This window comes from Trachemys scripta, chromosome 22, assembly GCF_013100865.1.
Source record: "Trachemys scripta elegans isolate TJP31775 chromosome 22, CAS_Tse_1.0, whole genome shotgun sequence".
In the NCBI taxonomy this organism is placed as follows: domain Eukaryota; kingdom Metazoa; phylum Chordata; order Testudines; family Emydidae; genus Trachemys; species Trachemys scripta.
The window spans coordinates 7,476,929-7,503,855 of record NC_048319.1 but is presented as its reverse complement, the minus strand read 5'-3'; the positions used below and the strand labels follow the sequence as shown (position 1 = coordinate 7,503,855).

Here is a 26,927-nt window from a genome sequence, read left to right as displayed (position 1 = left end):
TTCATGCACTGTTGTGTTTGGGTTGCAAACTTCACATTATATGGGATGTTTTTTAAAACAAACAAACTGATTTTCACTGATTTCTTTATTAATTGAACACAAACTCTTCTATTAAGATTAGTTTTGTCAGATCTTTTCTCTCTCCCTGCATCCAAAACCTTAAGTTTTGGGCCTAAACTGCCTTCACAAGGCTCCTTTAACAAAACAATTAAAGCTTTCCCCAATTCGCTCCTTCCCATCAAGAAAAGGAGATTTCTGTGCAGTGACCAGGCAAAGTTCTGCTCCCTGGGGTTATGATCTCCAGCAGCTGGCTAGCCACGCCAAATAATAGAAAACATGTCAAACAAACAACCAAAGAAACAAACTTGAAACAAAAAATAAATCAATCCATTAATTTCAAAATGAAAGATCTCTCAAAAAGGAAATCATAATAACAAAATAATATCGATATATAAAGCAAATCCTTCCAGAACGTTCCCAGTCTGTTTACCTACCTTCCAAACGTCAACTGCTAACTTATAAGACTTTCTTACGTGAGAACAAGAGAAACTGAGCTACGAGGCCAGACCAAGCTCCTGGTGGGTTTCTGAAAACGATTTGCTTTTAGGATATTGCCCTTCCCCGACAACTACTAGCTCCTCTATGCTGGTTACCTAGCTATTGCAGTAATGACAGACGACCAGTCTCTGATCTATCCTATTTCTGACAGATACCAGCACCCAGACTGGCGACAGGGTGGCCAGATTCCCCATAACAGACAATTCTCTCCACCTGGCCTGACCATAAAGGATGATGAAACAAAATAGGCCGGTGTGCTGTCCCCTTCTGCAACTTAGAGGCATCTACTCCTTTTTCATCCTGAGCTGGAAGACAAAACAGCCCCAAGGTGCCTCCAGCTACCTGTCCTCGGCACCCAACGCTCAGCCCCGCGGGTGGGGTCAAAAACTGGTTCCACTCCTCCGAACCCAGCTGAAGCCACAAGGACTGCGAAACCCACTGCGGAGAGGGTCTGACCTGACCTACCCTTTCCATCCTGAGCCTAAGGCTCCAGACACTTATAATGAAAGCCCCAGTAGGGCAGAGCCCGGAGCTCCGGCCTGCGCTTGGGAGCGCTGTTTCCATCAGCGGCGGCTGAGCCTGGCACTTTCTCACTCACCCTCTAAGCTCCAGCCTGAGGACCTGCCGCATGTCCCCGGAGCGAGACCTCCTTTCGGGATCATTTGTAGCACTTTCCCTGGTTAAAAGGGAGGCGGGGGGCACCTGTGCCCCACACCGCTCTCATCTGACCACAACGCCTGGATGAAAACACCCACCAAGTGCTGGCCATGTTGGAGAGACACTCTTGGGAATTCATGGCACGGTGAGTTTCCTTCACAATCCAGCCCAACCTGCACGGAACCGGCGGGGGGGTGGGTGTGCGCGTGCGTAACAGGTGACATGCTTCACTTAGCCCAGGCAGCTGTGTGCAGTAGGCAATGAAGCTCTGCAGATCCCGCGCTGCGGATCTGGGCTCCGCCTCTCCACCAAATGCCTTGGCTACACAGGGGACTGCCATACAGCAAAGAGCTCACTGCGAAGCATGTAACTTTCTGTGCTCACGCATCTCTCTTTTCACCAAGCAGACAGCTTTTTGAGACCCCCCACCCCCTTCCCACCCATTCCTCCCCCAGGGGCTGCAGGATACCCAGGGTGCGTAGGAGACTGCGCAGTGACAGGGTGGACTGTATTTGTGAATCAGCTTGAGACCAGCCAGTACTCACCTGAACTGCATCTTTTACAGGCTTTAAGTTGACTGTCCAAGCCACAAGAATGACCCTTACTGACCTCGTACAATACAATGTGTTTAACCCTTTAGGTACCATAGACTTTAGATCATTGTAATTTCACTCAGAGCCTATTTGGGGTGGAGAGAAGGATCAGAACAACTGGGTGGGGGAACATCCCTCTTAGGAAGGAGCAGAGAGGTGAAAATCCCTCTGGTTCCTTTGTAAACCCATCCCGCACACGTTGCCCCCCGCCCCCACTCCTGTCAGGTGACACCTGCTTCCTACACCAGGAGAAATTTTTGAATGAGAAGGGTATTAAGAAACTCTAAGGGCTTCACAGCTAGGTTAGAAAAGGCGACATTGCCTTAGGCCTCCAAGCATTTGATTCATTATTTTCCAATCTATGTCTCTGGTACTTGAAGAGTTAAAACCCAGCTACTTCAAGAAGAAAAAGATACTTTACCTTTAGTTTAATGGATTTTACTTTGGTTATGATGCTCGGGAGAGCCACCCTGACAAGAGATGTGGAGGGGCTGTGCAGGGGGTGCATGCAGGGAGGGGCTGCAGGCCAGGCATGCATGTGTGTGACAGCTGAGACTGGTGGAGAAAAAAACCACACGGAACATCACAGCAGGTGGCTGGGGTGGAGAAAGCTTTGGTGTTGCAGAGATGAGGTGGGAAACTGCCCAGGCAGTAAGAGAGACAGATAGTGCGGGGAGCTGGCTTCACTGGGTTGTGAGGGCATGCAGAGAGACAGACAGGCAGGCAGGTAGATGGATGGGGAGAAAAAGAGAGCCAGGAAGCAGGCCAGGAAGGAGCTGAACGGAAAAGGGGCTGCAGAGGAAAGACACAAAAAGCCTGCCCGAGCCAGAAGGTCTATGAGCCGAGGATGCCACCCGGACCGGGGAGAATTGACTCGTTCGTCCAGCAGCCGGCCAGGAAAAAACGTTTCACCACATTACAAAATGTTGACAGCTCCCCAGCTGAGGTTCTTAAGAGCGTTAAATTCGTGAAACTGATGGCTATCCCTCTACAGCTGAGCTGCAGACCAATGGAACAAACCACGCCTTCTCCTGGGCAAGTGCCAGGATAGAAAGATCCCCAAAGAAGCCCCCCACCTCCCATCTCCTCTTTTTTTTTTTTTTTTGGAAAACCTCCAGCGTCGCTAGGCCCTAGAGCCATTTTCCACCCCGTGACGCCCACCCTTCTGGACTGCTTGTATCCAACCAGAAAGCCCAGTTCCCAAATCCTCCCTCCGACCCAGCCCCATGACTCCCAGAACGAAAAGCTCTAGTAAAACAGAAGCAGAGTGTGGGAAACTTTTGACACCTATTCTTGATCCTTTCGATTCATTCTTTTTATTTCTTGGTGCTGATCAAGGACATCTGGTTCCTTCTACTGGTACCGAACTGGGTCAGAACTGGAACCAGCGGTGTTTCAGCAAAGCCAGGAAACAATTTTCTTTTTATATAGATACCGACTTTTATAAAAACAAACAAACAAACAAAAAAAAAAAAACATTTCAAGGAAGGAAGCAAACAAACAAACAAGCAAATCTCTGAATGGACTGGAGGCTTGAGAAAGCCCCGGTAAGAAATTCTGTCTGAAGTAGAAACAGAAATTCCCCTTTTTTCTCGCTCCTGGGCAAGAGAGGGAAGGGGAGCTGACAATTAAAATGGAAAGACGAGGCGGGCCGCCCAGCTGAGAGGCTGCTGCTCCCACTTGTTAAGGGTTGTGAGCGATGGGAGCTCGCTTGCGCTCTCACGCGCTGACCAGAGCCATTTCTGAGCTAGTTCTGCTCGCGGCTACTCCAAACTGCGGCCGAGGGATTTAGTAGAGATGAGAGGAGACAGAAAACACAAAGAACAGCTGCCACAGCCACTCATGCAGTGAAAAAACACCTCATTTAAAAGCAAAGATCTGTGAAAAGCCCAGGTTGAAATATTGCCATCCAGGGCTGGTCATCCCCAGGGCAACAGCGAAGGGAGACAATCCATTAAACTAAAACCAGCACATTTGGGTTACATACACTCCATCCTGGTGTCGTTAACCCCCCCGCCCCATTCCCCCTCTCTCCAGCTCTGCCCAAGCCCCAGTGGCCTGTCTCCACAGGCTATGAAATCGCTTATGAACAATGAGGTGGGGGCTGCTTTCCCGCAGACCGATGACAATGTTAGTTTTATTAATCACCGTCTACCCCCGGCTCACAAACCTCTTGCAGAGAGCTCTCTTAAACCCCTCCTGTGTCCCTCCCCAGGAGCTCCGGCTCAGTTTCTGCTGGTTAACGACCCGTAGCTTCAAAGGTGGAGGCGGGAAGCCATCCTCACTGAGCACGCTGAGCATGAAGGGCCGATGGGGACGGTGTCAAGCTCGTTAAGCCGTCCACCTCGTTAAACCGCTCCTCTCACGCCGTGGCCCCCGGCGCACCCAAATCTTGGCTATCTAGATCATGGAGGGGGGAGGCGGTGGGGTCCATAAGGACTGGGACAACCGCCTCCCCACCGAGTACCCCAGCGGTGCAATCCTCTCCTGTGAGGACGGTGCCGTGAACTCCCCACGGTTCCATACCCCTGTACCCGCCATCTGTGGCTCCCTGACTGTCTTCCCCTCAGACAAGGCTGGGAAAGGAGAGACACCTACTAGACTGCAGGGTCCGCTCCCTGACCTCCGGGGTGTAGGCCCCCAGGCCCAGAGCCGAGCGGGCAGCCAGCCGGAAGACATACTCAGTGTTGGGCTTCAGACCTTCCACTGTGAACGACGTCGTCGGGTCAAAGGTCTTCAACACCTGGAGGTGGGCGGGGGTGGGAGGGGGTTGAGGGAAGGGGAGGGAAGAAAAAATAAAAACTCAGAGCAGAGACATGAACACCCCCCAAAAAAACCCGCCCTACTTCCCTCACACCCCAGCCATGGGAGTGTCCCGCCATTCTGCAGGGGAAAGGGGCAGAACCATCATCCCCCACGCCTCCCTCATGGCACTCACCTCCCTGCCGCGATCTCCTTCCCTGTAGCCGAGTTCGTACTTCACGATGATCTCCTGCCGGGGAGGGCTCCACGACACTCTGATGCTGGTCTCCGTCCTGGCTTCTGCTTGGAAGTTCATCGGCTGCCCAGGAACTAAAATTGACCAAGGAGGAATCCACGGGGTGGGGTTGGACAGCCAGCGCAGAAGAGGAGAGAGAGAGAAAGACGGGCCCAAGATTACTGGGCTATTTAGAAGACTATTTCCCCCCCACACACACACGGCTTATCCATAAGTAGCATATAGATGTGTGATCCTGACTCTCACGGCGCCTGCAGGAAGGCAGGGGTTTTTCTTTACAGGAGCCCAGTGTCTGTCACCCTGCAGGGCCAGGACAGTAAACCATCTACAGTTGCTGGAGACAAGACAGTCCTGGATCATGGTGTCCATCGTGCCACACAGTGCAGGACACAGCCCCCTACCCTTTAGAGACGTTTTCAGCCTCTCCCTGGCTTGGACAGTTCCGGGAACCGTAACGTAGAGAAAGCAGACGTCCCAGGCCTGCAGCCAGAATGGAGCTCCTGATTACCAGGGAAGGAAGGGGTATGCATTTCTGACAGAGAAAGGAACTTGGAGGAACTCAGACAGAAGCGAGGTCAAATCCTCTGTTCGTTCACAGAGCATTCTGGGTAAAGACATGCAGACGAGTACAGCCAGCATATCCCACTTGGCTTCTAAAACCCTCTCATGTGCCTGCCACAACAGGTAGCACTAGATACAGACAGAATACGGCTCTGCCTTCCTACAGTACCTTTGATCAGAGGCTCTCAGCATCCTTTAGAGACACCACACCTTGGGAGGTGGGGGGTATTAATCAACCTACTTTAGAGGTGGGGAAACTGAGGCACTGTTTTACCATGACGTGCTCAATGTCACACAGAGAGGCAAGGATAGAGCAGAGGACTCCTGTCTCCTAGCTGCCCGCTGTAACCACTAGACCACACACCCCCAGACAAGAGCTAGGAACAAAACCCAGGAGTCCTGACTCCCAGGGTCCTCTGCTCCAGCTGCTGGACAGTTCTTCCTCCCCAAATAGCTATTTCTATTTAAGCCGAAGACACTTAAGCAGATGACACTAAGCTGGGGGGAGAGGTAGATACGCTGGGGGGTCGGGATAAGGTCCAGAGTGACCTAGACCAATTGGAGGATTGGGCCAAAAGAAATCTGATGAGGTTCAACAAGGACAAGTGCAGAGTCCTGCACTTAGGACAGAAGAATCCCATGCACTGCTACAGACTGGGGACTGACTGGCTAAGCGGCAGTTCTGCAGAAAAGGACCTGGGGATTACAGTGGACGAGACGCTGGATACGAGTCAGCAGTGTGCCCTTGTTGCCAAGAAGGCTAATGGCATATTGGGCTGCATTAGTAGGAGCATTGCCAGCAGATTGAGGGAAGTGATTATTCCCCTCTATTCAGCACTGGGGAGGCCAAACCTGGAGTACTGTATCCAGTTTTGGGCCCCCCACTACAGAAGGGATGTGGAAAAACTGGAGAAAGTCCAGCGGAGGGCAATGAATATGATTAGGGGGCTGGGGACCATGACTTATGAGGAGAGACTGAAGTAACTGGGCTTATTTAGTCTGCAGAAGAGAAGAGTGAGGGGGGATTTGATAGCAGCCTTCAACTACCTGAAGGGGGGTTCCAAAGAGGCTGGAGCTCGGCTGTTCTAAGAGGTGGTAGATGACAGAACAAGGAGCAATGGTCTCAAGTTGCAGTGGGGGAGGTCTAGGTTGGATATTAGGAAAAACTATTTCACTAGGAGGGTGCTGAAGCACTGGAATGGGTTCCCTAGGAAGGTGGTGGAATCTCCATCCTTAGAGATTTTTAAGACCCGGCTTGATAAAGCCTTGGCTGGGATGATTTAGTTGGGGATTGGTCCTGCTTTGAGCAGGGGGATGGACTAGATGACCTCCTGAGGTCCCTTCCAACCCTGATATTCTATGATTCTATAAAGATGAACAGTAAAGAGGAGGGGCTCTGGAGAGAGCCCTGGGTCAGTGTTATCGATGCGCTGTGAGCCAGCTAACAGTCTCTCCCTACAGAAGCCCCCTGCGGCAGCTCAGTCTGTCCGTGTCCACATGGACCCAGAACTCACCTCCTTGCTGTGTTTTGACCTGGATGGGGTCAGAGAGAGGCCCATCTCCCACGGAAGTGAAGGCCAGGACCCGGACGGTGTAGGTTTCATCCTCCAAGAGGCTGCCCACTGTGGTCAGGAGGCTGTCGTCTACATTGTGTTTCTGCCAGTTGCTCACCGGCTGGTCCGGCTCCATGGTGTAATACACCCTGTAGCCGCGGATCTGCCCGTTGGGCTCCACCGGTTCCTCCCACTGGATGATCATGGTGGTGCCGCTCAGCATCCGCCCCTGGACGCTGCGAGGAGCACTAGCTGGCGCCTGCTCCCCGGTGCGGGTCACCACGGACTCGCTGGGAGGCCCCTGCCCGATGGTGTTGACAGCAGACACCCAGATCTCATACTCCGAGTTGGGGCTGAGTCCTCCGATGCTGTAACGCGTGGTAGTGATGTCCTCTTTGATCTGGTAAGGGCCATCCTGACTCTTGGACTTGTACTCGATGACGTAGTAAGACACCGGGTCGGGGTTCCCCGAGTCCCAGGTGATGGTGATGCTGGTTGCCGTGGTTTCCGTTACCACGGGCGTCCCGGGAGCCTTGGGCAGCGCTGAGGATGGGGAAGAATAAACACTTTAGTACCATATGTTAAAACGGTGTCTAATTGGCAAGTTAGGGCTCTGAGAGCTGGCAGCGCGGTACAGATCACAGCGCGGCTGTTCAGTAAAATGCTGCTGAAATATTATGAACCTAGTTACGCTCTTTATTACCCTTCTTAAACTGCTCCATCAAAAGGAAGCATACAACAAAACATCTGGAATTGTTAACACAGACTTCAACTGAACATCCCAATGTGCTGAGGAAAGCTGGTTTCACACCCAACTCCTTTAGAATATGGAAAAATATCTCCTTAAATATCACTAGCTGCCCCTAGACCTGGGTATCTCTGGCTCTCTCTGTGCCTACAGTATGAAGTTACTGGACAGCTTTCTCTAAAACTACGCAGTTCTCCTTGGTCTAGAAAGCTACAAATGAGTGAGTTTGCTTTGGTTCCCCATCCCCATGCCCCTCCAAATGTGCTCTCTAGACCCACCTTCTCCCCCAAGTCTGCACTCTAGATCTGGGTTCCCCCTAAGCACATACTCAAGCACTCCCAAGTACATGCTCTGCACCTGGGGTTTACCCAAACCCATGATCTAGACCATCGCCTGAAGCACATACTCTAAATCCCTCCAAGCACATGCTGTAGACCCAGGCCCTTTCTAGATCTACCTCCCTGTTCAACTTCCTTGCTGGAACATATTGCAGTTACTTTCATACAGGAATAGAAAGATAAAGACAAAAGGCAGAATGTGCCAGCGGGACATAGGTTCCATATCTGGGGAGATAGAATATTCAGACAATGCATCATAGCCATCAGCTTTTAAGGTTAATATTATGAGACAGGAAAAAGAAAAAGAAACAAACAGAAAAGCAAAGGAGTGTTTCAATCCAGCCCCGGGCATCCTTTTGCCAGCATCTCAACCTGCTCCCTGCGCAAACAACTCTGGTGGAGTTTTGTGCAATGATTCCAAGGGGTCCCTGTTCCCCGCTGTTGCCAGAGCTCCCTTTCCCACATGCTCTGACCAAGGGGGATCTAGTTTCCATTTACTCCCCTCTCTCATGTCCTTATGAAGGCATCCCTTTCCCTCCTCCCCAAATTCCTTATAGACAGGGTCAGTGCTCAGAGCAGACATTAACTCTGCACTTCTCCCAGCCAAGGGGATCTGCTGCTCATGCCTCTCAGCTGAGGAGAGAAGTCTTCAAGCCATACATCTGTGCTCCTCTTGGGAATCACAAGCTTCAAGCTGGGTTTCTCACGTGGTGAGGCAACAGAGAAGGTTTCCGTAAGACACAAAGATGAGGCTGTGGTGCAAGGAACTGCATGCCAGAGATGGGCAGGTTCTGAACCCTCAACAAGAGTGGGATGCAAGCCCCAGTCCCCGACCGCTCAAGGCTCCCCACACATAGGCCAGCCTCGTGACCCAGGATGAAAACAAACATACAGGTTTGAATCTCGGTTCCCCTGATAAATAACAGCTGCTAAAGCCAGGAAAGGCCCCAAGCCAGTGATGGAAGCTGGTGGCTTCCAATCAGTTGGGGATTTTTTTGTGCCACGGGCACAATGAGAACTCACGCACTAGCATGCCATCCTCATGTGCACACTCACAAACATCTGCCCACACATACATGCACACCAATGCCTTTGCAAGCTCATGCACGCACATGTGTATTTGTCCATACTCGTGTGCGTTTACACCCACATGATCGCATGTAGTCATGTATCCATATGCTCACACAACCATGCTCATCCCTGATCTCATGTGTCTACATGCATGAGCATGACCCCATACGCTCACATGCTCATACAACTACATGCTCGCATGCATCTGCACACTTCCACACATAGCCACACGATCACAAGCATGACCACGAACCCACATGCTCACCTGCATGGTCCTGCAACCACACACTCATTCGTGCATGCTCACCCGCATGGTTGCTCACGCTTGCATAGATGTGCATGCTCATACACATGGCCATGCACCTGCATGGTCGCTCACACGTGTGCACGCTCACATGCATGGTCACGCCCCCGCATGCTCATTCTCTTACATTTCACTGTGATCTGAGCCACAGCCTCTATCACCCCCAGGCTAGACATGGCCACGCAGGTGTAGTTGGCCGAGTCCTTGACATCAGTGAGCTCCAAGACGTTGCGGCCCACCGGCATGTCATCCTCAGGCGTCAGGTCTTCTGCCCCCTGCATCCACTTGACATACGGCATGGGCGAACCCACTGCCACGCAGGTGATGTTGACGTTACCCCCGGGCATGATCTCATGGCTGACGGGCAGGATGGAGAAGCGAGGTGCCACCCGGCGAACTGCGGACGAGACGCACAGAGGTGACACAAAAAAAAAAAAAAAAAAAGAAAAGAAAAAAGAAAAGAAAAAAAAGGGAAAAAAAGGGAAAAAAAGAAAGAAAGAAAGAAAGAAAGAAAGAAAGAAAAGGGGAGAAAGAAAAAAAGAGCAGAAGATAATTTAAATATAAACGGGGCTCATCTTTTTTTTTTTCCTTTATTTAAAAAAATAAAATAAAATAAAATTCAAAAAACCAAAACCAAAAAAATTAAACTTCAAATAAATTTTACTTCACAAACAAGATATAGAATATAGACATAAAGCGATATTTCATAGCAACAGGGTTCCATTGATCAAGATTAGACCCATCACAGCACAGATAAATACACAAAAATTTATTAGCAATTTCTCATCTTTACTTGACAAGTGCTGGCATTGCACGCGTCGAACAATCTCCTCCAAGTCGCTCGGGCCCCAGCTTCCCACCCCGCTCCCCCAGAGCCCCTGCCACCTCCCCTTTGATAATGGGATCTAATTCGCCTGCTCCACCTCCTTCTCCCATGGAAATCTGGAACAAGCCCACCGCCATGTTATGAACTGGTCCTCTCCAGAGTAGCAGATTCATGCCCCATGGAAAGGACCAATCTCACACCAGCGAGCTCTCATTTCTGGCCAGGTGTCAAGGGGAATGGAGGAAGAGGGGGAGGAGCTCGGGTGGGGAGGGGGTGAGGAAGGCTTCCTCTCAGGGCTCTGCTCTTGTTGGAAAGACCTTCAGCTTGTTGAGACCCTGAGAGGGGGGGAGAATCCAAGGAGAAATCAAATAGGAGAAAGAGGTCTCCTGCCCCAAAGTCCAGAGAAGCCACCTGAGAGGTAAAAAGACAGGGGGAGCCCCCAGAGCAGGCTAGAATTTAGGGTGTGTTTGTGTGTGTGAGAGAACCGTCCAGGAGGAAGGAGCCCCCCCCGCACCTGGAATGTGAGAAAGTGGGAAAGATGAGAAACTCTAATGAAATTTTTGTGGTTTTCGGGTATAGAAACCCTAACGAAGCCTCTTTAAGATCTGACACGGTTCCATCGATAGATGCAGCTCTCAGAGTCACAAACATCATGCAAAATAGGTTAAAAAAAAGAGAGAGACAGAGACAGAGAGAGAAGAAAATGCAGAGGAGTATAACTTATGGGCCACTAGCAAATGCCCACATGGATACTGAAGAAAGAAAGAGACAGAAAGAGAGAAGGAAGAAGAGGAGAGTGGAGAGAGAGAGAGAGAGAGAGACGGGGAAGGGGAGGGGGAAACCGACTTTAATGCTGCATACTTTTTCTAGCTGATGTGACCCAATGTGGTGGCTCACATTGTCACATCTCAGCCCTGGCAGAATAATAAATAGAATAGAATTAATAATAATAAGAAAAACAAGGTAATGAAACTTTAACGTTGAGAAAACAGTGACATGTTCTGTGCATCTCCTTAGCAGAGAAGTGGATGCAGCTTCCAGACCTTACACAGGAAGAACATGGACGCAAAGGAGAGGGCGCGGTTTCCGTGGCTCCATTTTCTGAAGTGACTGGGACGGATGGACGGAGGGACCCGCTGAGTGGTTTCCTCACACGTCAAAGCAGGAGAAGGGGACCAGAGAGAAGTTTAGTCATTAAAACCCAACCCAGAGACTAACTCTGCACCCGGCTGCCAAAGGGGCATGGAAACCTTCCCTGCCCAAGGGCTGGCCCTAGGGGTGTAGAATCTCCATGAGACCCCGCATCTGTCTCTGGATGACCCCCCTACTATTTATTCCATTGAGTCTGTGTAGGATGGGGGTGGGGGGGGTAACACCCCCCAGAGTCCAAGAGGAAGAGAGGGATCATGGGCAGACAGCAAGTGACCTAGAAAGATGTAGTCCCTGTGGGGAGAGAGCTGAACGGGGAAACCTCCCATCCCAGGAGTGAGGGCAAAGGGACAAAGGTTGCGGAGGCTGCAGGTATAATCATAGCAACAGGGGAAAGATCCGTGTGAGGATGGGCCCCTGCAGGCTTCAGAGATACCCGTATAATTCCTGCATGTACTCAGCCAATAAGGACACCAGTGGTTGTGAGGAGCCCCGATTCTCCTCACTCCTAGACCACGGTAAATCCAGAGCAACTCCACTAAAGTCACTGGGAGCTGCACCCATACAGAACTGGTGCCAAGGAGAATCAGGCCCAGAAGCTCTCCCCACCGGGTCATGGTGGCTTCAGCTCTCCTTAGACCTGGTGTTCTGCATCAGCCTCCAGCTTAAGGCACCAACCCAGCTTCAGGTTGCTCCTTAACCCGTGGTTCTCAAACAGTGGCCTGCAGTATTCTGGGAATGAAGACGGGGGAGGAGGGGTGAGGCATTGCACTGCTGGGAGAGGAGACAGCCCCTGAGAGGGGGTTCTCTCCCACAGAGTGGGACAGTTGGAGAAACAAGGCCTGACCCTGCTGTGGGGGAAGGACGGAGTTTTAATTAGCAGCAGGTGAAATTTTACAGCTGAAACTCTTCCCCCCCCCCTTCCAAAAAATAAATCCCTATAAAAGTTCAGATGCTTAAAATTTTGGGTTCAAAATGTCTTTTGGTTCTGATATTTCCTTCAATTTTAATTTTAAAAAATTAAAAAAACATATTAAAAAATGCTCATCATCGACACAAAATATCCAACTACTGCTCCCACAAAATGTTTTGTTAGATTCAAAACAATTCTCCCCTCCCTCCCCTCCTCCCATTTTTAGGAATTGCCAGTGAACTGAAACCTCCATTATTCAAGTTTTAACGCCCAGCCTGCAGAGGGGCTGGCAATGCCGTACTCTCCGGCCCGGGAGCGCATGGCCACAGCCCAAGCTAATTGCAAAGCCTTTGTTCTCCATATCTGCCTTAGCTTCGCCCATCCAGCCCAGACGCCTGCCCATCTAACCCCTGATCCTGATCATCTTCTTTGCCTGGAGAAAGGAGAAGAATTTTAGCCGCTTGGCAGCTGCATGAGCTGCTCACAAGGTGTCGCAGCCCAGATCGTTTGGAGGGGAAGAACCACAGAGCGTTGTTATAATAGCACCAACCAGGTTCTCTGGAAGGGGCACCTCCACCGGAGGCCTATCAGTTGACTAATGATAGTATCCCTCTCCCTACTACCAACAGGCTGGAAGCTCGATGGAAAAATTAGCCTCTGCCTTCTACCCCAGATGTCTCCATCTCAAGGGGAGCGCTCCCCACTTGGCTACCAGACCCGCTTCTGTGCAGTCAGCCAGAGAGGGCAGCAGCACCCATGGGGCAGGGCTTTTGGGGGACGGGGGGACGAGGCGAGTCAAGGATTTCAGGCAATGAAGAGCATGGAGACTCAGCAGAAGGGAGATCCCAAGGGACAGGGGCATGAAAGCATCCCCACCTTGACCTGAGCTGGGGAGAGGAACAGGGCTGGGAGGATGTATACCCTCCCATAGAGGCTGCCATTGGCTTGGGAAAGGAAGATGTCTGAGTGGGGGGATGTAACCGCACTTACATTCTGGTCCTGGCTGGGGAGGGTGTGGCAGGACCTACTGGTTCAGGAGAGTGGGGAGGCATCTCCTCCCCTGGGGCCTGGCTGAAGAGAAGCGCCTAGACATCAGCAATGGCTGAGTGACAGGGTTTAAACACACTTGGCCATTGGCACTGGCTGGGGCAAATGGGCAGGAGGCCCCCCATGCAGGGAAGGCCTTAGCCCTAGCAAGAAGGGCTGGAGGTGTCCCAGCTGCTGCTCCCATCCTTCCTTCCACTGGGATCCAGTCTGACTGGGTCGCTCGGCCTTGGCAAGAGCAGAGAGTTCTGGCTGCTTCCCTGGAGCTGGTGGCATTTCAGAAAATGGAGCCACACGAAGACTGCGCCAGTCACATCTGAGACAAGATGGAGAGTACTTAAAAAAGAAACAAGTGGGGGTCACATGCAGACAGATCGGGGTGGGGGTGGGAATGAATCTTCCAAAGAGGGGCTGATATGTCACTTCCTGGGGGAGGTGGGGTGAGGGAGGTTGAGGAGAAATGGGGAGACACACACTGACGGACAAGATCCAGTCAGCAAACAGCATTGACAGCAACAAACAACGGCGGGTGGGATGCAAACACCGAGTTGTCATGGAAACAGAACAAGACAGTTAAATTCAAACTGAGGTTAATTTAAAAAAAAGAAAAAAAGAAAGGAAGAAGAAATCAGAATTTCGGAACTGAAAAGCATCGTTCAATGGGGGCGGAGTGCTGAGAATCGGAGTCTGAAGGGAACAAACCAGTGTTGCCTGTGCGTGTCTGGTGGGGCTGGAGGATGGGGGACGGGGGCCACTCACAAAACACAAGCTGAGGGCTGCCCAGCCGATGTGCCGATTTGCAACACCCCATACTGACGCTGAGGCGCTCCGTTTTTCAGGCCCTCAGTGCAGCATTACCTCTCGGCTGCTTTAATGGCAGTTAGCACATATACCAAGTGGGAAGCAAACGGCAGGTCTTGATGCCAGATCGAGATCCCGGGAAGGGTGAGAATTTGGAATATGGTTGGCCACACAGCAATGCGAGGACAAAAAGCGTTGATAAGGTGCAGCATCTCTGTGGGCAGTATCCTGGTTTAAAGAAGCTTCACTCTCACACACAAATACACTCACACACACACACTCTCTCACACACACACGAAAGGACATCGACTCCTGCATTAGCGCAGGAGACATACAGAGAGCACACGAATGCAGGGCTCAGGGCAGTGACAACAGCACTCACTGTAACAGGAAACACCCAGAGGGCCCTTCGCTGGAGGTCTGGTAGGGGCTGGGTAGCAAGTGAGCCAGACTAAACGCCATCACTGCTGCTATTTATTTTAATAACTGTACCGCTCCTATTTGACTGTTGACATGAGATTTCACAAGCTGAGATGCTCTGGGTCAGTGTCTAGGTCAGAGGCTTGGGGCAAGGAGGTTTAAGCAGCTGTTAGAAACGGAGCAGAAAGCTCTGGCTGCTCACACCCAGGCTGGGTTTCATAAGCAGCAGCCAGACGAGCAAAATCAAATGCAAAATGCAACCCGGGGAGCCCCTGACGCTGTTATCGGAGACAACTGGAAGGACTGGGAGGAAACCCCAATAAGAGCAGAGGGGTAGTGGGGGTTCTGCTTCTGGAAACAATTCATTTAGGGTTGCAATAGACTTCTTGTAACCCCTACCTCCCTTCTTTCCCAGAGCTGAGCTGCCTCCGAGATTCTCACACTGGGGCAAATAATTGCCAGCACAAAAAGACAACAACGGCTTTGCCCTGCTATAGTATTTTTAATCCCAGGATCTCACTGAGCTTTTCAGACGTTCGTGTTCTTTATTATCCCCCTGGTACGGATGGGGACACTAAAGCAGGGAAGTGATGTGCCCAAGGTCAACGAGTCATCGGCAACGCCCACAACAGAACCCAGGAGTCCTGACTCCCTATCTTTGTTTTCGCCATTAGACGGCACTGAATGTCCTCTACAAATTCTCATTGCGTTCTACCCCAGGAATGGTCTGGGCTGGTGGCAGTGGAAGGAGTGGGGGTGTCAGTCACTTTGTAAGTGATCTGCCAGTGGGCGGAGAGCGCGGAGCAAATCTCACTCCATGCAGCCCTGACACCCCGTGGAATCCCGCTGGCAACACAAGTCACCACGCAGTTCAGGTGTCAGCTCCAATAGCGCTAAAGGGCAGCTAGGGCAAAATAACCATCACTCCCTGGGGCTCTGTCCTGTTTGACACCTAGAGCCAGGCAGACCGATTTTAGAAATGGGCTCGGTCGGAGAGGGCGGTGTTAAGGGCATGGAGCTACCATCCCTTACTTCGCCCGACTGAAACTCACCGGAAAGGAGAGGCGACCGGGTTCTGGACCTGTCACCAGGGGGCGAGATCCAGTGTGGAGGACCCTGACGCCCAAAGTGCGGCTACAGGGCCAGACTGCTACCCTTTCCCATGGGTTTTGAGGGCTGGGTAGCGCTGCAGAGTCAGCAGATATCTAGTTACCCCATGTCCCCAGGCTTGGGAAGGGGCTGTACGGGGGATGATGCATGTCATCTCTCCTCCTCCCGCAACCAAGCTGGTAGGCGATCCAGACAGAAAACGAATGCAGCCTCGTCATAGGCACTCCCCACAGCCACCTTGCTGAGCACAACCTCCGCCTTAAAACCGTTCCAGCTGTGAATGATAACAGAGAAGGAACTATCTGCTATAGCTACTAGACTCCGTCTTCATTTCCCTTTAACCACTGCGAAGCATGACCCTAACCATGACCCATTTCTGGGTGGCTCTCCAGGTTTCTTTGACAGCCTCTCCCCATGCGCAGCATCAAGATAAAAAGCAGAATTTGGGGGTTGGGGAGATGGGAAAAATGGAAACAGCTATGTTGGGATTTGTAACTGCTGTCCTTCGATTGTAAGTTCTTCAGGGCAGGGGAGGTCTCTTTGTCCCATGTTTGTACAGCATCCAGTACAATGGGGTCCTGACTCATAACTGGAGCTCCTTGGTGCTACATAATACAAATAATATAATAGCAAACGACAACCACCACATGCCTCTCATTTCCCCCTTCCACCTTCGCACCGGACTCTCAAACTTTTGCCAGTTTTATGCAGCAATGGGCCTGATCTAAGATTCAGGATCCAACCCTCCCTGTGCTCTGGGGACAGTTGGATTGGATGTCGTCTTCTCCCCAATTTTCTAGAAGCCCAGATCTGTTGTACAGAGTCAGTCACTCATTCTCTCTCTCCCTCTCACACAGACACACACACACTTACTTTTTCAGTGGCCACCAGACTCTTGGAAGCGCTTTTTAAGTAGCGATACTTCTCATCATCAACAGACACGGTTTTAAGAACTAAATGCTAGAGGCTTGCGGTTCTAGACAATTACTTCAACACACATTCTTAAGAGGCTCACTATACGCAACGTGACACATAGTAAGACTTGTGATATTAGGTTGGCTGTGTATCTGTGCCCTGAGTTAAACTCCGTTCAACATCCAATTCATTAGCAACCGAACAGATTAAAGAAGGGCTGTGGTTTTTATCTTCCAACGGGCCAGGTAAAGCCCATTGGTTTTACTGCTGCTTCCTCCTAAAGCAGGGAAGTCAACACAGGTTGTGTTCTGCGAGTGGCATTTTCAATTAGTCATGACCAACAAGACAATACTCATTAACATTGCCAAGGGTTGTTTTTTTTCTCCCCAGTTAGAAAGGTAGCCAGAAGATCCATGTGACGAGAGACACCGATGCTCTAAGGGGCAGATTTACAGACCTGATTGGAAGAGACACTGGAAGATCCAGGTTTGGGTTTTGCAACACCAGAATCCGTCCTTAAAACGTGTTCCCAGGACACGGCTGGTGAGAGAAATCTGAGGACTGATCAGTTTGTGCCGACGAAACCCACTGACTCCACTTTCTAACCCCCTTCCGGATTAGCTCAGGAAAAAAAAAGATACTGGGATGGGGGAAAGGGAAGGGATGCTAGACAAGAACCCGTCACTTCAAACCCCGATTCACATTAAACCAACTTAAAAAAGAAGGAAAATAAATAAATAAAAGAAAGAGAAAATTAAGACTGAAGGAATAAAAGTGAAGTGACTGGTTGAAAGCACCAAACAAAACCAAATGGTGTTAACGTTTTGACACTCAGCAAGCTGCTGCTCCGAATGAGGTGAGAAGGCGGACATTATCGGCCATTTTGGTGAGACAGGAGTCATTCCGTCTTACTCCAAAATGAGGACGGGGGAGTAGGGGAAAGGGTGCCAAAATAATGTGCAGCCTCTACATTATTAGTGAAGTTTAGATTACACCTGTCCTCCCCTCCCAAAAGGAAGCCTTCTCTCTGCCCCCTCCGTTCTCCAGACAGCCGCCTCTCCCTCTTCCGCCCCACTCCCTCATCTCCCATTCCAATTGCAGTTCGCTCCACTGGGGCAAGACGCTGTTCAGATTTCCCACCTCCGTCCCTCCAGAGGACGAAAAGTTTTTCCTCCTCCTGCCCAGCTCCTTCCTAATTTAATTAATCCTATAAAGATAAAAATCAGACCAAAATCTGGATTTGGTCAGGAGGAAATTTTGCCTTCAGTCCCTTCCCAATCATGGTGATTATTTTGCCATGTAAACACATCAGTTGAGCGACAGGCTGGCTGAACATCTCTGGTCTTTAAAAAATTTGTTTTTTTGCTGTTGCATGAGTGAATACAAAATAATCTAAACCCAATTGATTTCCAAGCAGCTCCATTGTAGCTGCTGTAATATTAGACACAGGCATTTTTTTTTTAAATTTGACAAGGTGTAATCTAATTTTTTTCCCCTAAAACAAAGAGAACAGCAATGCAAAAGGTGTAAGAGACACAGGCAGGCAGAGATTTCGAGATCAGTACAGCACAGTGTTCCTGCAAAGTGACCTTTATAGATACACATATATATTTTTTGTTTCCAGTTGCTTTTCCTGGTGAGAAATCCTTCTGCAGAAACACAGCAAAGTTGTTTGTTTGCTTTGTGTATACATACATTTAAACTCTCGAATTTCAGAGCGAAGGACACCCCAAACTTGTACAGGGCGTCCCCCCCTTGCTTGGAGTGACTTTCTATGATGATACTTCCAGGTAGGGGAGGCGTTCTGAAATGTATTACAGTCACTCCCCCTCCCTGAATTCCAGAACATGTTAACAGCATTCTGGAAAATGGACTTACAGGGGATCGAGAATGAGGGGGCAGGGATCAAGAGTGGCATTACAACCCCCAATCTTAGCTGCATTCTAAAATATATTAACACTATTCTGGATTGGTTTTAAGACACACACACACACACACACACACACACACACACCCTGTCCCAGGGTTTTAGAAGCTGTGAGCATCATGCAACAGAATGACACTCCCCTGCTATTCTCTGTGTTCTAGAATGGCCCTGCAATTCCTTCTCTCTAGCCTCTGCCAGGCATTGGAAGTGCACGGATTTAGCAACAAAAGGACACCATTCCACATGCCTCTTGAGGGGCATTTGGAGCAACAGACTGTTCTGGAGTAACAGTGCTAAGTGACCCAAACTTGCCCAGCTCTCTAGGGTAGGGGGCTGGGACTCAGATCTTCAAAGGTATTTAGGTGCTTAACTCCCATTGATTTCAAAGAGAGTCAGGTGCCTAAATGAGATTATTTTTGAAATTGTTTAAGTTATACTTGCTGAATTCACTGGAACGCTAGATGGCCCAACTCAGCTCCAAAACCACGTCTCCAACCCCCACTGAGATGTATTTGAATTGATTTTAATGTATTTTTCTATTAGCTATTTACCGCCGCCTGTTTTCACCTGGGAAAGTCACCCATACCAAGTCACATTTTTCCTAGAACCCTGAAGAATATTTGGAACATTCTCAGCAAGAACTGGACTGCAAAGGACTGCTGCAGCCCCAAGCCCAAACGTGCACGTTGCAATCAAAACAACCCCACAGCCCGAGTCCGTGAGCGCGAATCAGCTGGCATGGGCCAGCCGTGGATGTCTAACTGCAGTGTAGACATACCCTAAGGTTCAGATTTACAAAGGTATTCAGGGTATCAAACCCAATGGGAGTTAGGCACCTAATCTTTTTGGGCCTGTTTGTAAACCCCAACAGGGTCCTATAGCTACATCTTTAGGTGCCTAAATGCCTTTGACAGTCCGGCCCTAAATCACAGAATATCCAAATATTCTTCAGTGATATCAGGCCCTTCTGGACCACTGCTTCTCTAGGTCCCTAAAGGAATCCCCTCCAGAAGGGAATTCTGCTTTATCCGCATGAGCCCAGCGAGGGCAGCGCCTTTCAACCACTACGGACTTTTCCTGGGTTCATCTAGCCTGACCTCCTGCGCAGCACACACGAAAGACCTTCCTGCTCTCTGCCCCACATCCACAACTTCCGTTTGAGCGACAGCATCTCGTTTAATAAGCATCCCATCTCGACTGACTTGTCGTGGCCATTCCACTGCGTCTTGTTTAGTTTTATTTTATACTTATTATTGCAACTTTAAAAAACCCTGGATTTAAACCTAGGAGCTTCCCAGATCACCATGCATCTGCAGAATCCACTGCACTGAAGAGCAGAGGGGCGATTCTACCCTTGGCAGGGCAATTCGGACGACACATTCGAAATGTTTTATAAAGACCAAAAGCTTTTTCGAAAGAAGTGTATAAATCCCTTTTTATTCTACCTGAATCTTTAAACTCAAATTCCTATTCATGAAGGCAAGTCCTGTAATCAGTGGCAATTGTAACTGGGACCATTGGTCCTAGGGAAATCTAGTTTCAGGCTCTACCCACTTTACTGATTTTAAATATATGTTTTTATAGAGGGTTTTTTGTCTCGTTGGAGATGGAGTCAGAAGAGCCACTATTGGCCACGTCAGAAAGACACTGTCAATAATGCAGCATTTCTGAGTGGTACCCTTGTACCTTACAACCAGGGGAAAGGGGGAGATTTGGAGGGGAGGGGGAAATACCAGCACTGAGGGTCCAAGCACTGAAATCTCAGCATCTTAAGAGAAAGAGAAAGACAGACAGTGAGAAAGAAAGAGAGAGAGAAAGAGGGAGACAGAGATACTGTGTCAATACTGCACTGGATTTCTCAAAAATCACACAGCTTTAATACCTGTACGCTGGGAAAGCCACCTGTCTGGTCCTATGTTGAGTAAGGAGGCCTGATTGGCAGGGGGTAAAAGCTACACACTGGGGAGGGAAGGACAGTCCATTTTCCAAAGGCAAAACCAGAAGTTGATTAGTGCCATGTAAAATTCCACCGGCCCGCTCTTGCCTGGGGAGTCACTCCCGCGGAGTGTGAGAGAATGTGAGAGAGAAGAAGAGACAATGGGGGAGTGGATGGGACTAAAAGGGGCGTGTGGGAGAGAATCCCCGAAGCCAAACAAAATTCACCACAAGGATTCAGCTGCCAGAAGCATCAAGGCAGTTTCTCCTGAGCTGTGCTTTCATCTCTACCCACATCCCTTCAGAAAGGAGGGTTTCTGGAGTTGGCTTTGCTGACGTGCATCTGTGCCCAGGCAGCAGCTGGTTAAACAAGCCGGGGTTGGGAGTGAGTGAGTGAGTGAGTGAGTGAGTGAGTGAGTGTGTGTGTGTGTGTGTGTGTGTGTGTGTGTGTGTGTGTGCGCGCGCGCGTGTGCAAGGGGGGGGTATGGAAAGAGGTATAGGCCCGAGACCCGGCCAGCCTCCAGCTGGCCGCAGGTAGAAGATGCACAGTGGACTTTGGAGCAGCCGGGATCTTGACAAGTCGCCTCTTTTTAGAGCAGACTTGCTGTAGGCTGGTGATGAGACGATCCAGTGCCTGGTAATTGGGGCCTGTGCATGCGTGTCAAAGGAGGCGGGGGGGGGGGGAAATCATGGAGTTGCATTCAGTAGCACAAGAGAGAGCTCCTCATCTCTCCCCATCCTGGCCTGCAAGCAGACTGGCTGCTCCGTGTATGCGAGGGCTGACTCCTTGGAGCAGGGAGCAGGTCTTAGTTTGGGTACAGGATGTGTCAAGTGCCACACACCCCAGATACTATTCCAAGGTTTGCTGATGAATTGGGGTAATGGTCCGATCCCTTGTTAAAAGCACCCAGGATTTCCAACCCCCCAGTCTCTCTCCCTCCCCGAAACAAGGCTTGTCCTGAATAGCAGCACTTCCACAGACAGGTGTTAGAGCTGTGTGACTCCTTTCTATTTCAAGGGAGGGGGGGGCTCAGTTACCATTGGGAGCAGGAACACTGGCTTCTCACAATGCGTTTGGAATAAACTACAGCACAGCATAATCAATCCAAACCGAAAGAAGAAACCAAGAGAAAGCAAAAAACCCAAAAGGAAACAATAAGAAAAGAATAAATCCACTTCAAATAAATCAGAATTTAAAAATAAATTATATATATATATAATATATAGGAAAAATAATAGTAATAATTAATTTAAAAGAGTGGCATGCAAAGAAGATCGTTACATTCTCCTATCATGCATCAGGCCCAATGTCCAAACGGCAAGGTAACCATGACGACAAAAAAGTGCAAGAACTCAGCAACATTACCAAAGGATGCATAGAGAGGCCCACAATGCAACTCAACTCATCTCTGCGAGACCCGGGAACGGGCGGGTCTCGCTCATCTTAAAGATTTCTTGCTTTTTCTCTTTTTTATTTATTTATTTTTTATTTCGTTATTTTTTTTTTCTCTTAAGAATGTAAAAATGTGGGTAAAGAAAGTAAAAAAGAAAAAAACCACACCAACCTTCTCGTAGCTCTGAGGGATGTTAAGGGGGTTTGATGCGGAACACAATGACATGAGGAGAAGAGAAAAATAGGGGAAACACAGAGAGAGTAAAAAAAGGCCTTCTCAAGGCTGTCAGCTGCAAATTGATTTTTTTTCTTTTCTCTTTTAACCAAAAAAAAAAAAAAAGAAAGAAAAAAAAGAAAGAAGATAGTAACGACCCTTTTTATTTTCTCCTTTCCTTCCTTCCTTTCCCCCCTCCCGTGCTTGTGTTTAAGAGCATCCAAGCTCTGTGAAGAGGTCAGGGTGGGAACAATCCAAATTCAGAATTAGCACCCAACAGAGGGGCGGAGCTCCAGCAGGGAGTTCTCACCTTCACAAGCTCGTCTGATGTTTTACAGAAGGAGAGGGGATAGAGATTATTCCAGGCAGAGTGGACCTGGAGCAAAGAAGATCCCCTAATTGAAAACCTCGGCTCCTGACCCACCTCCCCCACACACCCAGCTGCGCTCGCGCTAACTCCAAAATAAGACTTACTTTAAAAACAAATAAATAAATAAATAAAAAGAAGAAAAGAAAAGACATTTCCTTGCAAGGTTAAAACTTACAACACCTATCCCAGGTATTCTATAGAGACAAGCATGTTATGGGAGAAACAAGTCAATTGGAAACACAAGCATGTTCAAGACTCTTTAAAAACAAAAACGGAAGAAAAAAATGTGTGTGTGAACTTCCCCCTCCACTTCCTCCCCAAATGACTGCATTTCAGAACTTCGGTTACCTTTCAGCGAAATTGACACACAAGAAACAAGGAATTAGCATGAAAAGCACCCCAAACACAGCACGGGCTAGCCTCCATGGTATTCTCTACATCTTCTCAGCCAGCAGCTAACGCTGGATCACAGAGGTTTCAGGTGCACACGCAGGCTAAGTTGGTATAGAAGGCCATCCACCTGGAGCTGGGACTCATCCAGGGGCTAAGACAAGAAGCTCTGGGCAACGAGAACCTTTGGCCAATTTTCAACTGACCAGAAAGGCCAGGGAGATTTAAAAACAACATTAAAAAAAAAAAAAACCCCAACGCATTTTTTTTAAAAGCCCATTCTAGCTAAAAGCTGCTTGCAATTCATTTAGCCCTTGTGTGGTGTCAGATCCTGGATTTATGATGTTCCCACCCGTGGATTTTCAGAGCCCAAATGACAAGGCAAATTTCAGAAGCGATTTTCCAGCTGGTCACAAAAGGCTCTTTAAAAACGTAGCTTTTAAATAATTAAAAGCCTTCTCTCCATGTGCATGTGATTCAGTGAGCATGAGACACAGAGAGAGGCGTGCACACAAGAGCATGGGTCTACGTCTAACTGCAGCGTCAATGCGGGTGAGGGGAACGCTTCCTTGGCCAAATGGGATGGACATGGCAGCGGTTGGCTGGGATGCAACGTTCTTTGAATGGCGGTTTTACAGTGAGAGGGGCTGGCCCTTGCTGTCTCGTAATCAGAGGGTTTTGCTGTGGAAAAATATTAGTCTATAGGAAAATATGACCCGTCCGAGAACTTAAAAAAGGTGAACGACAAAGAAAATGCAGGGGGTCACTGAGCCAGCAAGTGCTAAAAAGCATAGGAGGAATTCAATATCCCTATTTCATCTGTCCCCCCCACCCAGCTGTGTGGGTAAGGGGACTTCCGACTGGTTATCCCAGGAGTGTGCTGGTGTAGCCCGCTTCTCACCATGCACGTATACCCAGCCCCATGGTGTCTCCAGAGGGAACCAGGGCTAGAAAGACCTGTGGTCAGGGAGTTCGGGAAGGAAAAGCCAGCTGGAACATGAGTGAGGAGCGAGAACCTGCAGTCCAGTGCGGTCTCAGTCCCATGTTGGGAAGCTCCACAGAGAATGCCAGACCGCACCACTCCACGCCAGGTCAGCCGAAGAGCAATGCCCCTAGAGGGGCTGGGCTAGCTGAAATCCCCTTCCACTGCCCTGCAAGAGCAGTCACCCCTCCCCGGCCCTCACCAGGCGAGGTGAGATTCACCTGCTGCTCCAGACTCCCGATTGTCCCCCATCCCGATGCTCCATTTTGGTGAGACTCGGGTGGGTGGGCTCACCCGAGGGAGCTGAACATGCCCCGCCTCCTCTAAAGCTCACACCAGCTGAGCAGACCGTACCAATTCCTGCAACTTCCATGGGAAAGGTGGTCACCCCACAAGTGGCCACAGCCTCTCTGCAGCAGAGACCGTGAGCTCCCCTCCGCGAGATGGGACCCCACATTGACCCAAGAGCTTTAACGTCCTTGGGCCAGCTTCCAGGGGCACCCTGGGGGTCAGAGCTGACCTCACAATGGGGGTCAGGCCTCTATATTGCTGCTGCGTGCACTCCAGGACAGGGGCTGCACCTTTTGGGGGCCACTGCAACAGGTATGATAAATAATGATCCCCACGAGGGCCAACAGGCTCTGTGCCCCTGCTCAGCCTGCAGCAGAAAAAACATTCCAGGGGTAGGAGGTGGCCCCTGGGGGGAGACTGAGATAAGGCTTAAGAGTGCCACACTCCAGCTGCCCCTTCCTTTGACTCAGGTACCCTCTCCAGAGGGATCCAGGCAGCAATGGAGAAGGGACTCCACCACTCATTCCCAGAGGTGCCCTCGGATCCTCTTTTCCACCCCCATGATGAGCTGTTTCAACTGCAAGACCTCCCCCTGGCTCCGTGAAGGAAACAAATCAAACAGCAGGGGCAGAGGGAGCCCGTGATTTGCCAGCGTTCTGAGCCGAGGCGCTCCCTACCTCTCACGTAAAGGTTAGCGGGTGAAGAGTAGCGCACCCCGGCGCTGTTGCTGGCCACACATTCATACTTCCCCTGATCAGTCTCTTCACTGCTCTCAATCTGCAGGCCACCTGGCAGGAGAGAAGAAGACGGCAGCAAAGAAATTGTTGTTATTTTTTAAGAGCAGACCTGGCACCAACGCCCTCCCCCGCCGTTTTCCCCCAGAGTCAACGCAGATCTGAAAGGTGGCCCGGGGTGTGGGGCTTTTTGTTCCCATGCTAGAACTTCTCTCCTTGGGCATTGTTGACAGCAAACCTGGATCAGAATGATCATTGCCACTGCGGGACTAGTCGCCCAACCCAACCCCTACAATCCTGATCCACAATGTGGGTAGAAGCCGTACGAGCTGCCCCATGCTATCCTACTGGTCTGCGTCAAACCCTGACCTGGGGGTTCACTTCTAACAGGGACAGGACAGCTCAGCATACAGGTCTTGCCTTCTGAGTGGAGAAGAACAGCAAAAACACCAACTCTGGTGGCTTCTGCAATGTGGACATTTTCCTCTAGGAACGAATACCAACAACTCAACTCGCATGGGCCACCGAACAGCCATTGGTGGCAATGACTTCCTGTCGCTACTGATCTAGGTTGGAACGGAACCAGCCTTCGAGGTGAAAGGCTCTGTAACCCACTACCAGCCCCCTGAGCCATCCCTGTCACCGCTGGGTTTGTTGTGTGCATAATAAACACCACAGTCACAGGAGCGGAGAGAGTGCTTGAAAAGTGCGTTATCCACCAGTGCATGTGCTAAAGGGAAAACAGCGTAAAAAACAAACTGGAATTTTCTAAACTGCACATGGGTTTCTATCCAATCTGAATGGCCAGTACGCCTGACCAGCCCAATGAGAATCAGGGCTTCTTCTATCCCTGTACACTATTTCAGTTGATGAAAATATACCCAAGTCCAGACTAAACACTCCTACCGTCAACTAGTTCAAAAGAAACCTGCACAAATATGCAGCACATAACTACACAGATGAAAATCACCTCTGTTTTTTACCCTAGAAAGCATCAGGTCTGCCAAACTCCAGTTAAAGTATATATCCTATAAAATAAACCAACATGATATCAAATGTTTCTTATATTATATATATGTATGTGCACATGACAAGGGTAGAGATCAGAGCCCTTAAGATTCCTTGACTGCATGAAAAATTGCAGCTTGGTAGAAAAGTACTGACGGACCCTAAGGGAGAGGGGTGCAAACGGTACCACTGCTGATTGCAGATTCAGATTCATTGCAGGGTGCGGGACAAGAGTGTTGTGTGTGAAAACAGGAGGGTGTTAGTCTGAGTAAAAGAGAGAGGGTGAAGGAGTGAGTGTGTTACTCTTGTGGATGGCAGATCCCAAGTGCAGACTGGATAGAATTAAAAACAAATAAAATAAACAAAGCCAAATTCTCACCAAAAGAACCCACGGACATTTCAATCCAGCCGAGTGACTTGAAAACCAAATGGCCCCTGAACTCAAGCAGATCAGTACCTTCCCACTGAGACTTCCAGCTGCGCAGATTTCTTACAGGATTGAAGCCACAGCGCTCTCCGTTGTCTGAAAGCTTCAGCTGGGAGGAGGCTGTGTCAGGTGGGGGCTCTGTGAAGCTTTGGTTTATGTGGGTCGGCTTCCCTAATCCCAGCCAACGTCTTATTTAGCTCACAGTAGTGCTCGTCTGAATGGCGAGTGCCAGGGGAGATTTTAAACCGAACTCAGGGGCGGGAACAGAAGGACGTGGCTGCAGGTGGGAAAGCATGCCAGGAAAGCACGCCCTTGTCTACACTAAGAAAATCAGGACCCCCACTTCATTTTCCTCGAGGGTGGCTTTGCCGGTGATAGCAATGAAGGAAGCTGTATTGAAGACAGGTCGGTGTGTGTTCACTACCTACTGAGAGCAGGTGTAGACATGGTGGTAAGACATGCCTGCGTCCCCTCCCATTGCTATCGGTAGTAGAGAATTCTGAGCTTGAATTTTGCCCGTGCAGAGGCTCCCAGAGTGAGAAGAGCCTAGACGTTACAGCTGGGATGTTCAAAGGGGCCAATGGGAGTCATGCATCCAAATCCCATTCACTTCCAGTGGTAGCAGAGGGTCTCACTCCCTTCAGGTGAAAGACCCAGCGACCTAGGCTGGGTACGAAAGTTACTTACCAAGAAGCAC

The 26,927-nt window shown here is 49.8% G+C and overlaps 1 protein-coding gene across 7 annotated transcripts in view; it reads right to left on the bottom strand.

Annotated features, from left to right (window-relative positions):
- Nucleotides 1–26,927, bottom strand: part of PTPRS (protein tyrosine phosphatase receptor type S) — a 110,813-nt gene that overhangs the window by 54,923 nt on the left and 28,963 nt on the right. For all 7 annotated transcript variants that reach the window (XM_034755296.1, XM_034755294.1, XM_034755298.1 and 4 more), the window contains exons 3-8: nt 24,739–24,849; nt 21,987–21,998; nt 9,509–9,778; nt 6,882–7,463; nt 4,747–4,880; nt 4,407–4,551 (exon numbers count right to left, since the gene is read on the bottom strand). In XM_034755296.1, the coding sequence (XP_034611187.1) occupies nt 4,407–4,551; nt 4,747–4,880; nt 6,882–7,463; nt 9,509–9,778; nt 21,987–21,998; nt 24,739–24,849 (1,254 nt within the window). The remainder of the gene's footprint in view (nt 1–4,406; nt 4,552–4,746; nt 4,881–6,881; nt 7,464–9,508; nt 9,779–21,986; nt 21,999–24,738; nt 24,850–26,927) is intronic.